The 15,151-nt window shown below is 34.1% G+C and overlaps 1 protein-coding gene and 1 long non-coding RNA gene across 2 annotated transcripts; both read left to right on the forward strand.

Moving 5' to 3' along the window:
- Positions 1-4,141: 4,141 nt before the first annotated feature.
- On the forward strand, positions 4,142-5,107 carry LOC111891309 (uncharacterized). The gene has a single exon (XM_023887371.2). It carries the CDS (start codon positions 4,142-4,144, stop codon positions 5,105-5,107), a length of 966 nt encoding a protein of 321 aa, XP_023743139.2.
- Positions 5,108-5,645: 538 nt separating this feature from the next.
- On the forward strand, positions 5,646-7,854 carry LOC111891284 (uncharacterized). The gene is made up of 2 exons (XR_002850130.3): positions 5,646-6,099; positions 7,588-7,854. It is a non-coding gene; the product is annotated as an uncharacterized LOC111891284 (long non-coding RNA).
- Positions 7,855-15,151: the final 7,297 nt, after the last annotated feature.

Consider the following 15,151-nt stretch of genomic DNA (forward strand, 5'->3'; position numbering starts at 1 on the left):
GTTGCGGAATTTGTTCCCAAAACAAAATATGTTGAAATTTATCAAAACGTTTCTCAAGAGAATGTATTTTCATTAAATAATAAAACCCCGGGATATCATGTTCCGATACAGACCAAAAGCATAAACAATATAAAATAGACCTTACAACAATTATTTATAACTACTGATTTATAATCCAAAATCTCTCGTCAAGTCCACCAACTTATACCCTTGTGCCATTATCTGTAATGCAAAGAAAACTGAGTGGGTCAGACTTGGGAACCTGGTGAGCATATAGGGTTTTCAACCCACAATAATACATTTATTATATTCAATTATCAAACAATCAACCCAAATACCCATCCCCATATCTCCTTTATTTTCTCAAGGATTTACCCTAAGAACCAACTATCCTTCATTCATTTATTCCTAAGGATTTACCTAAGGAACTGGCACACAGTCCATTTGCTACCAAGGTTTATACAACATGCACTACGTCACATAGTCACCAGGGTTCATACAGTTGGCACTACGTCTCACAGTCACCAAGGTTTACACAATAGGCACTACGTCTCATAGTCATTTGGGTTTACACAAAAGGCACGAAGTCACATCGTCACCAAGGTTTATAAAATAGGCACGAAGTCGCATCGTCACCAAGGCTTACTCAATAGGCACGAAGTCGCATCGTCACCTACTATTCCATCCACCCATGTTCTACCCAACATTTTTTTGTGTAGATATGAATACAAACACAGTTTAAATCATTTAACACCCGTATAAAAACATCAATTCCAAACCCATCTCAAATAGACAAATAATATATAACACATAGCACGTATTTCATAGCTAATACTTTATATTTATGTGTTAGAAGAAAGTAACCATACACTCACTTGATGACTTGATTAGACGATGCTCGGACATCACTACGACTTGTAGAAGTAGTATTCTTCGGTAGATCTGGAAGATCTTCACAAAAAACGGGCTTCTCGCGGGCAGAGCTTCGGCTCGGGAATTTCACTTCTCGGAATCTTCGGGGCTTTGGAGTTGCTTCGGGTCTCGTGAATGATACCGGGGCTTCGGGGTATTTCTTGCACGCAAAACGACGTAAAAACGCGAGAGAAAAAGGGAAGAATGGAGCACCAAAACTCGGCTGCACTCGACATCTATTTATAGGGGCTGAAACCCCTAATTACGTTGGGCGTAATCTTTAGTTACGCCGGGCGTAACCTGGATAAGGTCGTTGACTCCCCCCCTTTGGATAATATCGAAATTATAATTAATTTTAATATTTTAATTATTTAATAAACTTCAAAAATTCATATCTTCCTCATACGAACTCCGTTTTCGACGTTCTTTATATTCGTGTAGGTGAGACTACGCTCTACAACTTTCGTTTAGATTCCATTGGCTAATTTTGAATTTATTTTTATTATTTATTTTTAGTAGGCCGGGACAAGAAAACTCTGTTATAAATTCATAACTTCTTCATCCGACGTCCGTTTTCGTCTGTTTTTTTTACTGTTGCACTACTATCAACAAGATCTTCGATTCTCGTTTAGATTGTTTCAACTAAAAACCGTTCGATCTCAAATCGAGTATTCGGGCTGCATACCACTAAGTCGAAACTTAAAAAAAACATAACTTCTTCATATGAAGTCAGATTTACACGTTCTTTTTATGCACGCTCAAACGAACTCTACGACTTTCTTTTAGATTGCTAAGGCTAAATATCGCTCTAACGTAAATTCACTTTTTACGTCATTCAGCGTCGTGTCGGTTCTGTCGCGAAACTTCGACCGGTCATAACTTTTTCGTTATAACTCGGATTTCGGCATTCTTTATATGTACGGAATCCTTGTAACATATACTATAACTTAGTTAAGATTATTCATTGTAAATAATCTTTTATCAAAAAATCATTTTTGACGCTTATCGTCTTTAAATTGACTAGCCTGAATCTGCGGGCGTTACAATATATATATATATATATATATATATATATATATATATATATATATATATATATATATATATATATATATATATATATATATATATAGGAGTAGGATCAAATGAGAACACCAAAAAGGTTGAGAACGCGAGAACAAAGTATATTCATTTGCGATTTCATGTATTCATTTGTGGAGAAATGATAAACTTTTACGACTTTGATTTCAATTGAAGAGAAAAAGCATATTCATGTTGATTGTGCGTATATATATATATATATATATATATATATATATACATACATATATATATATATATATATATATATATATATATATATATATATATATATATATAGTAGGATCAAATGAGAACACCAAAAAGGTTGAGAACGCGAGAACAAAGTATATTCATTTGCGATTTCATGTATTTATTTGTGGAGAAATGATAAATTTTTACGACTTTGATTTCAATTGAAGAGAAAAAGCATATTCATGTTGATTGTGCGTAAAAATTTATCATTTCTCCACAAATGAATACATGGAATCACAAACGAATATACTTGTTCTCGCGTTCTCAACCTTTTAGGTGTTCTCATTTGATCATTTCCCTATATATATATATATATATATATATATATATATATATATATATATATATATATATATATATATATATATATATATATATATATATATATATATATATATATATATATATATATATATATCATTAGAATGCAATGACTAATGAAAAAAAAATATATCATAATTACCATTTATTAACAATAAAAAAATTATGTTTCACAATCAAAGTCACTAGCTAGTCCAATTTTGAAACAATAATTATTAATTGATTAAATGCATGATTACAACTAAAATAAAAATAACATGGTTACATTTCGTAAGCAAGAAAGAATTCAGATTTTCCTTATGGTAAAAAGATGTCATCTTTTTAATGTTATGGCATATATTTTAATAATAACACCATTAATCCAAATTATTAAAAAGATTTTCTAGATAAATGCATCAATACTATATATTAATAGTAGATCATCATCCCTATATATATATATATATATATATATATATATATATATATATATATATATATATATATATATATATATATATATATATATATATCTTCAAAACCATCTTCCAATTGAAGAAGAGTTCGTTTTTAAGAAACTTGTTTGTTTCTCTATTTTGCTCAGGGAAAAAAAGAGAGAAAGGGCTCGCATATTGTTTTTTTTTTCTTCAGGTGTGTGGTTGATGTTATCTCTATTTTACCTAAGAAACATAACATGTTTATTATAATAAAAAGAAAGAAGATTTGTCTTACATGTGATTTGCAGTATTTCACAATCTCGTTTTTTCAAGTTAACAAGTATTGAAACGCAAATTGTCTTACTTACCAACCATTTTAATTAATATGAAGGTTTCTTTTCACAAAATGGAGGTTCAAAATGAGGCCCCACAAAATAAAAGATCCACCATATTGGTTGTGACGCCTTTTATAACATGTGTTGCGTTTATTCTTATGATGTTGATGATGTATCGTCTGGTAGGAGACATTGAAGCGACCGACAAGTTTAAACCGGGAAGGAAAATTTCATATAAAGTTTTTATGGCCTTAGACGGCATCACATTTTTTATGGCCTGGGCAATTGGTATGGTTAACGGACGCATCATTTTTGAGACTAAGAGTTCGCAGAAATCGATGATGAAGCGTGCAACAATAATCAGATATACAATCGTGGCGCATTGATGACAGCGACTATTGTAGATACATGTTTAAGTATATATTCGTTATATATGTAATCGGAGAAAAAAGTATTATTATTATTATTATTAAGTCGTGCTCAAGTTTTAATGTTGGTATTATCAACTGAAATATAATTATACATACAATTAATCGGCATGTGCCTTTTTTTTACTGGCTGGCTTTCTTATTCACCTTTTTAGCCGCTATGTTGCGTTTCATCGTCATTGGCTTCTTATGTAAATAAAACTAAAATAGTTAGGTCTTTTAGAAAAAATAGGTGGGTCTTTTAGTAAAAATGAGATAGATCTTCATATTTTCTATATATATATATATATATATATATATATATATATATATATATATATATAACATACTCTCCTCTCTCTCTCTCTCAAAAAAAAATAAATAAATAAATAAATAAATCACCACTCTCTCAAAAATGTCATCTTCTGAAGAATTTCAGACTATTTTTGATACCGCTATTGCGTGTGTTCAGATGGCGGAACAAACATACAACGTTGTATGTAACAACGCAGCTGCAAGTTCTCAACAGAGAACACGAAGATATATTTACAGAAATCGTGAAGAAGCCAACCAACGTTTGGTGCAAGACAATTTTGCAGAGAATGCCACTTACCAAGGGTATTATTTTCGTAGGCGCTTCAAAATGCTCAAAGGTTTGTTCGAACGTATAGTTGAAGATGTAACGAGGGAGTGCAGTTTTTTCCAACAACGCTACGATGCTAGAGGTACACTCGGTTTCACTCCCTTACAAAAATGCACGGCCGCACTTCGTCAGTTAGCATATGGCATTCCGCCTGATGCGTTAGACGAAAGTTTTAGGATGTCTGCTAGGATAACACGAGACGGTCTCCTTTTTTTCAGCAAAACTGTGATTCAGTTTTATGGTCCAAAATATTTACGTAAGCCTACACGTAATGACATCCTGCAATTGCAAGCTCATCATGCTAGTGTGCATGAGTTTCCTGGAATGCTAGGAAGCTTAGATTGTCTCCATTGGGCATGGGAAAATTGTCATACAGCATATCATGGGCAATTTACCCGAGGTGATCATGGTCACCCAACGGTCATACTTGAAGCAGTTGCATCACAAGATATGTGGATTTGGCATGCTTTTTTTGGTTCTCCAGGTTCGATTAACGACATCAACGTTCTTAACCGTTCACCAATATTTAACAACATATACGATGGATCTGCACCAGATTCTTCTTTTCAAGTGCATGGAACGCCATATAAGTATGGTTATTATCTGGTCGATGGAATCTATCCTGAGTATGCTATGTTTGTTAAATCGTTTTCAGCTCCACATGGTTCTAGACGAAAGAATTCAAGAGAGCTCAAGGAAGAGCTAGGAAGGATGTTGAGCGTGCTTTTGGAGCTCTGAAGAAACGGTGGTTCATATTGAAAAAACCAACAGCTTATTTGGGCGAGGAAAAACTTCAAGAAATCATGTAGACGTGTATTATATTGCATAACATGATTATTGAAGATAAAGGAAGAGCGATATGTGTGTTTGACGAGGAAGAAACCATACTAGAGACACAACCAATAGAAATTGGCAGCGAAGAGTATATAAACAGGAGAGCAGAGATACGTTGCACTGAAACATTTCACAATCTTCGCAATCACTTGGTGGAACACATTTACGGAGTTCAAAACATTAACCTTAATTTGGATCCACCGGATGACCCTGAAGACGAGTTCTCGGAGAACAACTTTACGTAGTTTGCTTTAGTTATTTTATTTATGTTTTTTAAGTTTCTAGGATTATTTAAATGTCATGTGTGTGGGTTTTTTTTAGTAACGCAATGTACTGTTTTTTTTACTTTTCAAGTAATGAAAAATTATGTTTTTTTTTATTAAAATAGAAGTTATATTAAATTAAAATAGTTACAAAAAGGAAATTTTATTAAATTAAAATACTTAAAAAAAACAAAAAAAATAAAAGAAATGAAAAGTGTGGCAAGAAACCACACTTTAGTGGTAAAAAATGACATAACGCTTATGTGGCGGGGAAGGGAGTGCGGTCTGTGGCACCACTCCCTCCAGCCTTATCTTCTCCATATTCGGATATTCCAATCATCGACTCAAATCTCTCTATAATCAACCATCAGATTGCCTCACCCTCACAGCCATTGTTTATGCCCTAGACGATTACATTTGACACACAAACCTTCAAAATCCCGCTTCGCATGTTCGCCAGAAGGTTCTTGCTACCTCTACTTCGTCGACTATGGTTTACCTTTTGGGTTTTGGTTAAGAAGTGGTATGCCTTTAAAGAACGTCATGCCAATTTAGTTGGTCCCACTCGATTATTTGTCGCCGGGAAACCGGTGTAGATGTGTGCATCTCCGTCGCCAACCTTCTGATCAGAAGGTTAGAGTTCCTTCATTGTGTCTTAAGATTTTTTTTTCATCTTGGTTGAGATTTTTATCATCTATCTTATATCGTGCAAATGACTTATTATTGGAATTCGAGAAGATAGCGCAGATTCAAGACTTACCGACATCCTCTATTACCGATTACCACGTGAACATTGTTTCACCCCAGATTGTATACCACATTTTACTATTTTTTGGTTTTTACTTCTGCTGAAGACATTATTTCTTCATTAGTAAATTTTGATGGAGTTTCAATAAACCAAGCAACAGAAAGTAGGAATTGGAGAAGTAATACCGATTTTCATCGGTCTCCTTTACGAATGAGCATATGGACCGGGGAACCGACCGTAACCGGTACCGGAACCGGCACCGAAACCGGAACCCGATGGAACCGGTCGGGCCGGGACCGGGATGTTATTTTTGTGGATTTTTGGAACCGAAACCGATATAACCGGAACCGGTAGAACCGGCAAAAACCGGAACCGTATGATGCTATTTTTCAAGGACCGGTTCCAACATTTGAAGACACGACAAGAACCGATAGGAACCGGGAACCTGTAAAACTGTCGGGCCGGTTTGGTTCTTAATTTTGGCCGAAGCCGGTTCCCGGGCCGGGTCCGGTTCGGGCAGGTTCCGACCGGTTCGGTCCTTTTGCTCATCTCTATTCTCCTTTATATATAACACGAGTTTCAGAAAACTTTGGTTTTGTGTTTTGGAAGTAGCTGAGAACCTTTTTTTGATCAGGCAACTAATTGGGAAAAACGAAAGTATTTGTTTGTTATTTTTCATAGATCTTCAAATTAAACACCCTCTATTTGCAGTGGTGGATTTAGAGTGTTAGAAGTGGGGTGCATGGACCCCACTTGATTGTAGATTCCATCTTAAATACATTACATAAAATAGGAGTTTTTTTTCATATGTTTTTCCACTTGGTCCCCCACTTGGTTTTGGCTGGCACCCTTTCAAACATTGAGACTTTGTTTCTTTCCCTTAATCTGTCCTAAAACATATCAAAATTACCTATCATCTATTTTTTGTGAAAAAAAAAACCCTTGGTGGAGCAATGACATTCCAAAAAAATCCAGCTTTATCACTAATGTGATCTTAAATTAAGGTTTACATATATGAAAATCCAATCTAAATATCTCTATATGATGCTATTACAATAAACAAATGCTTCAAGCTCCTTTTGTGATTTTACAAACACTTTTTATACATACAAATTTTCTATTTTTTTTATCTTTTATGGACTCCAGTTACGATTTGTTCTGGATCCGCCACTGTCTGTTTGTTTTGTCTTTGATGAGTGGTGGGTTGTGATTGCTTATTATTTCAATTGTTTCCGGCCTTGAAACACCCTAGCTAAAACCTTATGTAAGGTATTATATAAATCTTTGAAAGATGGGTTGAATTCTGTTTCACTATTTGATTATATGAAAAGTAGTGATATTTTACCTAATTTATGCATTCATTGTTACTGCAGATCCTTTATTCTTTTACATGGTGGTCAGTTGAAGATGAAAGTTGAAGGAAGGAAATGGGAAGAAATTATAGAAGAGAAGGTGATTTGATGTTTGTTTGTACTTAAAGTTATGCACACCGATTGTTTGATATAAAGTCTAAGTGATGTTTTTAACTGTTTACTTAAATAGGGAAGCATGAATAGTTCATTATGAAGAAGGAACAGAAAATCTTGTATTAGTTGTTTTTCTTTTCAAAAAGATTGTGAATAAATACAAACTTACAGTTAGGGATGTGCTTTGGGCCGGAACCGACCCGAACCCAAATAACCTAAAACCCGAATTGGATGAAAAATGGGAACCGAAACATGGACTGATTATACTAATACGGACCGATTCGGTTCAGGTAATATGGGTCGATTCTGATATTAACCCGATTGGACCGAAATAACCCAAATAAAACTTTTACACTATGTTTTTTAACCGAATAATCCAAATAAACCGAAATGACCCGAATAACTCAAATAAACCGAAATATCCCGAATAACCCAAATAAGGAAATTCTATATATAGTTCAAAAAAAAAATATTATTTTAATGTTTTTTTTCTTGAACTAAATATAATTTTTCCTTATTTGGATTATTCGGGTTATTTCGGTTTATTTGGGTTATTCGGTTCAAGTGACTATTTACTTTCCGGGTCAGTCTTTTTGGCCTGATTAAACCTTTATTCGGGTCGGTCCGGTCCGGGTTTCGGTCTCGGTTCAGATCTTCGGTCCAAGCGCATATCCCTACTGCAGTAGTGCACTATATTTTTCCAGTATTTGAGTCTCATATTGGTTGGGTATATTTCTTACTTTTTTTTTTGTTTAATACTTTCTACGAAATTACAAATATATGGTATCTAAAAGAATAAAGGAGAAATGTATATGTGGTTAGGAAAAGAAGCATTTTAAATAGAAAAGCTGCTTTTAATGATATTTTCAGATAACTATTGAAGAACAACTAAATTAGAAGATGTTTACAAGTTAGAGACAAGTTAAATTAGTCAATTAATTGGCATTAAGTATATAATAAGGTCATGAAATTACTGATGATAAGTTGGGATATAAACTATAATTTTGAGGTGAATTCTAAAGTGTAATATTATTCTATAGATGATTTCTACAACAATCCTTTTCAAACTTCATTACAACAAACCTTTTCCAAACTTTGTTACGAAATATGAAATTGCTTTTGAAAATAAAAATGTCTACTAAATGAAATTTTCATTTTACCCTTTATTATATTTAATGTCCATCACAACTTTTGCCATGCCAAAAGCGATTCACTTCATAAATGACATGAGAAAAAACCAAGTATAATCCCTTTTTGACAAATATGGTAGGTACTATGCAATTATGATAATAAGGAATGAAATATATATATATATATATATATATATATATATATATATATATATATATATATATATATATATATATATATATATATATATATATATATATATATATATATATATATATATAGAATAAGCGACAAATTTGGTGCAATATATAATTTTTAGGTCAATTAAAGATGCATGATATGGCTTAATACTAACCATACTACCTCTGTTTGCTTTTTTACATTTTTTATTTTAATCTACTATAATAAATGAAGGTTTTTTTTGCCACATGTCCTCTTTTCATTCATTTGGACACATGACATTTTCTAGATTTTTTTAAAATTTCTATTTTCCACTTGTCATTTTATTGTATTTTTTATTTTATTAAATTAAAATTCCACATTTAATGTGTAAGGTAATATATATGTAAAGTATATATTAGAAAGAGTTTATATATGTAATGTATTCAATACATTAAAGTCTCATTAATTTTAATAATTCAAATTTTTCTCATTTTTCTTATAAATTTAAACTTTTCAAATTATTAAAATTTTATATTTATTTTTTTTAATTAAACCCATGTAATACATGGGTCTCACATCTAGTTTTATACTATATTTGAATTATTAGAATGCAAACGAAGATACACATCATGCGATTGAAGCTACCCAACAATTCTTTGAAGGGTAGAACTGTAATTTTGGTCCAGCAAAGGTAGAGCAACCACATTTGGCAACAGACAATAATGATGCCCAATAACGAGTCTAGAACGTAAAACGACATTATTCACTATTTAAATAAAACTGATAGAAAAAAAAATAGTTGCAGGTTCGGATCGAGTTGAATTGTATAGGAGAAAAAAAATTAAATTCTTACAATTGTACCCAACGAGTAATAAATATTAACAAAAGTTCAATCACTTTGATGCTCATGGAATAAATATTAATGAATAATTAAAAATAAAAATAGAAAAACAATTGCGACTGCAAATAAACCTACAACTAAATTATCAATTATCAATTCACACCATATTGTCATCGTGGACTTTTTGATGCTCATGGATAGAATTTCGACATAGTTTATTTAACTTTCATATAGTTAACAAAGTAAAATATTTACGGGTGATGACAAATTGGTTTGACGGTTATGAAGATAGAAGGTTGATGTGCTATGAATATTGAATTATACCTCAAAAAATATTAGGCTATTATAAATTATGAGCTTTAAAAATATGATTTATATATTTTTTTTGTTATTAAGGTAGTTCATTTAATTTTTTTTAGGTAGGCCATAATTTTTTAACTTTATATAATTTGTTATTAAAAATAAAAAATGGTGGGTCAAGTGCCCCAACAACCGTTTAAACACAATGCAAGTTTTTTGATTTTTCCAAGACCAATGCAAATAAGCATCCAGGATAATCTAGGTTTATTTAGTATCTTATAATATTTCACTACAATAGATCGTTTGAATTTGCTACATACATTTTTTAAATAATTTTCTCATTATTTGAATTTTTACAGGATACTCACAACATTTGGTTTATATCTTCTCATCCTTCTATAGATATTCTGCTGGCAGGGCATCGTGTCCCACATTTACATGACATGAATACTTTCCATTGTTATCTCGTAGCAAATTTACAAGAAATTCGTGTCACGAGTGTAATGTTTTTTTTGTTCATTGGCTTTTCTTAATTTAATTTTGATTGGGTTGTTAACTTTTGGTAATTTAGGGTGGACTATGGAGGAAGGAAAACAAAAAAACAAAGAGTTTTAGATAAGTTTTGCCTCACTTTGTGCCCGTAACCGTTGGAGGACAAATCAATCCTATGATAGGAAGTACGCTTGTAATGTGAAGCTAATGGTGAAATAACTTGCACTAGGTAAATACTTGAAAGTACAATGGTATTATTTGGAAGTGTATTGCTATTACTTGAAATAAAAGTGGCAGTTGGTGTAGCAGCTATATAGCTTTAAGCTAATTTTCATGGGATTTTTGCATCTAATATTGAATTAAATGGCAAAAAAAATTAGATGTGATGAAAGTAGATTGCTATAAATAAACAAATAAGTGGAAGTATATTGCTTATTTTTGCATTTAGCCCTCTAAATAGCAATGTAACATTATCCTATACATTTAAAATATGTTCAAATGTCGTACTTCTCTTCAGTCGGAGCCACATTGCTATTATGGTTAAAAACTTAAACTTATTGCCCATATGATAAGGAAGATGTCGTTGGTATTGATACGGAAGATGTCGTTGGTCCAAAACAGATTCAGCCCACTGACTTTGAGCCCAAAAAGCCCAAAACTTGGAAGGTTTACAAGAGGAGACACAAAAGAGACATAGGTAGGGGTGTCAATTTATGATACGACACGACAAGAATATACGAAACTAAACGAAATCGGGACGAAATCAAAATTCGAATTCGTGTTCGTGTCTTGTTCGTATCAAGATTAAAAAACACGATGTCGTGTCGTGTCATGTTCGTGTTCATAAATCGACACGAAATTGACACGATTAAGCATGTGGTTGTCGGTTTTTTCATGTTTGTCGTTTTTATCGTGTTATATATCTTTAAGTATGAATGAAATACACTAATAGTTATGTAATATTATGTTTGTCGTGTCGTTTCATGTTTTCGTATTTTAATTGGTTCGTTTTCGTGTTAATGAAAAAAAAAACACGACATCGTGTCGCGTCGTGTTCGTGTTATACAACACATTGTCGTGTCGTGTCAGAAAAAACACGACACGACTGCACGATTTGAGAGCCCTAGACACAGGAGACAATGGACAATGGTAATGGTCTGACCACTAACCTCTCGCAGGACTAAGGAGAGAGAAAGAGAAGAAGTTTATTTAGCTAGGAATGGAGCATTCTCATTGCCATCTTTTATCTTTTCTGATTTGTTGTACTCGGCTGTATGCTTGAACAGGAGGAATCATTATGATTCTTCTCTGATTGTTTTGTTTATCCATTTGAATGAAGAGATTTGCTTATTTGCTATCATTTTTCTGTTAAGACTTACTCATCTTTGCATTTTGATATCTTCATTCTTATCAATTTGGTTCCATTGTCGGGAAACCCCTTTCACTCCACCATGGTACAACCAACCGAAGTAAAAACTGGAACCCGGATGCAAACAACACTCAACTCTCATGAAGAAAAGATAGAGCAACTCACTGCTCAAGTAAAGGAGATATCAACTTCGGTTCAAGCTGTACAGACATTGATCGGTGGCCTCCCCAACTCCATGGAAGCAAGAATGGAGAAGATGTTGCAAAACTTTTAAAAAAAATCAACCCGCCCCCAGCTCCAAGTCTGGTACCACCTCCGACACTAAAGACCCCATTATCATCTCACAACACTCGAGCCCCCGATTCCAGAAGACCGACAAATCCCTCTTCTCACTCCCAAACGTCAAACTTCCTACCTTCGATGGTACAGATGCTCGAGCATGGGTTAGCAAGGCAGAGCTCTATTTCCAGGTACGCAAAACCCCCACAGATCAGAAGCTTAATATCTCTCAAATGTGTATGTGATAACAGTGTAACTATGTGTCACATGTAGATATTAGACTTATTCTTAGTCAAATAGTTGGACCTTTTAAGCAGGATTCTGTTGTATAGTGCTTATATAAGAAAACCTTGTATCCATGTATTAGAAAAAAAAAATAGCATACAGTAGCTTCCACTTATCTATATGGTATCAGAGCACATCGACCAAAAATTTTCAGATTTCTTCATTCCACTCTTCGTTCTTCTTCATGGCAAACCATCCTTTCTTACTCGGAATTGTTGCCAATTTCTCACCGATTAATTTTCCTTGACTAAAGGGTCCATTACGATGATTGAATACATCGAACATAAACGGTCAGTTGTTGATTCCCTCGCATAGAATCTTACTCCTGTTTCCACCGACGATCTCATTGGCCATCTCCTATCAGGTCTTGATTCATCCTATGAACCTTTTATCACTGCTTTCATGGTAAAAGGCGACAATTCCACCATTGACGACCTCGTCGGCATGCTCCTCCTAGAAGAATCCCGACTTGAACAAGATCATCTTCGACAAGCCTCTATGCAGCCACCTGTTCCCACTTCCTTTCCCAATTCCTCTCAATCAGTTGCTTTGAACGTCAATCGTTCTCAATATCGAGCTCTTGCTACAGGACCGTCATCTGCTCATTATCGATATGGTGATTCTCGTCGCAAATGAACACAATGTCAAATATGTAACAAACCTGGGCACGAAGTAGTGGATTACTGGCAATGAAACAACCACACAGATTTTTTTTCTAGGCGCCAAAATCCTAAAAATGATGCTCGTGATTCTCAGCGTCAAGTCAATCTCACTCATCATCACAGTCCCTCAACAGTGGTTGATCCTTCATGGTATTTTGATAGTGGAGCCACCGACCATGTTGCTCCCGATCTTCAAAAGCTTAATCTTGTAGAAGTGTACCGTGGCACTGACAAACTACAAGTAGGAGATGGTAATCCCCTTGCTATTTCTCATATAGGTTCATCATTCTTGCATCCTAATCTTAAATTGCCATATGTGTTAATAGTTCCACATATTACTAAACATCTTCTTAGTGTTTCTAAATTGACAAATGACAATGGTGTTTATATGGAGTTTTGGCCATCTCATTGCTCTGTCAAGTCTTTGCAGGCCAAAATACTCTTCAAAGGGGACGTTAAGAATGGGTTGTATCGTCTTCCTCTCACCAAAAATAAATCAACTCCCATCATGGCTCTTACAAGGGTGCGGACTTCTCTTCATGGATGGCACAAGCGACTAGCACATCCTCACGCACCTCTTTTTTGTAGGCTTTTATCTTTGTTCAAGCTTCCCACTTCCTCAACAGATTTTCCCACTGTTTGTGACTCTTGTCAATTAGGCAAGAGTCATCGTTTACCTTTTGTTAATTCTCATCATTCTTCCATTAAACCTTTTGAATTGATTTATTTGGATGTTTGGGGGCCATCCCCCCTATTTTCTATCAATGGAAATCGATATTTTGTTTTGTTTGTTGATGATTGTACAAAGTTTGTTTGGATTTATTTTCTGTCACATAAATCTCAAGTTTACTCAACTTTTCCAGCAATTTCAAAAAATGGTCCAAACCCAATTTAATTGTCCCATAAAAAGTCTTCAAACTGACTGGGGCGGGGAATATCGAAATGTTTCTAACTATCTTCAAACACAAGGTATCATTCATTACATTTCTTGTCCCTATACTCAAGAACAAAATGCTGCGGTTGAACGACGCAACCGTATCATTATTGAAAAGGGGACTAACCTTGTTAACTCAATCATCCCTCCCACATACATTCTGGGAACACGCATTCAAAACCGCCACCTATCTTCATAATCGCACCATCACCCCTATTCTTGATTACCTTTCACCATACTAAAAACTTTACTCCAAGATACTCGATTATGCTTTCTTAAAAACTTTTGGATGTTTTGGTATCCATTCCTTCGTCCTTACAATCAAAATAAAATTGACCTTAGATCTCTCCCTTGTGTCTTCATAGCTTGTAGTACCAACCATAAAGGATACCTATGCTACCACTCACCTTCATCTCGCATATATATCGCACGCCATGTGGTCTTCAATGAAGACATCTTTCCGTTCTCTACCAAACTCCCTCCTCCTCCTGTTTCCCCTCCTACTCCACTCACCCCAACTTTCACTACCCTCCTTGAACATGTTGGATTAAGTGTCTAACCCCAAAACTATAATTGGTATGTACTTGAATTGATAGCAGCACAGTCCTTTTGGGTTGCCCTCAAACCTAGCAACCGGACAAGGAAATTATGAAAGGAGAGATATTACTTTATTATAAGATTAATAAATTAATATAAATGAATTTATTGATATGTTAAAAGATTAATATATTAATTAGAAATCATTATTTTTAATTAATAGTTAGCCAGAAATTAATCAGGATTAATTTTAGGGTTAAAAGTATTAATTATAAGGTGCAAGGACTAGTTTGCAATTATCTAATAGTTGAGTGGAAGGCTCTAGAACCCCCTTGGAAGAGGGTGGACGAAATCTATAGGGGAAACCCTAATGATTTCGTCCATGGGGGCTTGGATAAGGCCCTTGGGTTTGCTTAGGCCCTAAGCAAAGGATAACTAGGGTTTCCCCTAAACCCTAGATCCCTCAGCTATATAAGGAG

This window comes from Lactuca sativa, chromosome 1, assembly GCF_002870075.4.
Source record: "Lactuca sativa cultivar Salinas chromosome 1, Lsat_Salinas_v11, whole genome shotgun sequence".
Taxonomy (NCBI): domain Eukaryota; kingdom Viridiplantae; phylum Streptophyta; class Magnoliopsida; order Asterales; family Asteraceae; genus Lactuca; species Lactuca sativa.

Excerpts from the sequence above, each read along its gene's own strand:
- LOC111891309 (XM_023887371.2), top strand. The coding sequence starts at position 4,142 with ATGTCATCTTCTGAAGAATTTCAGACTATTTTTGATACCGCTATTGCG.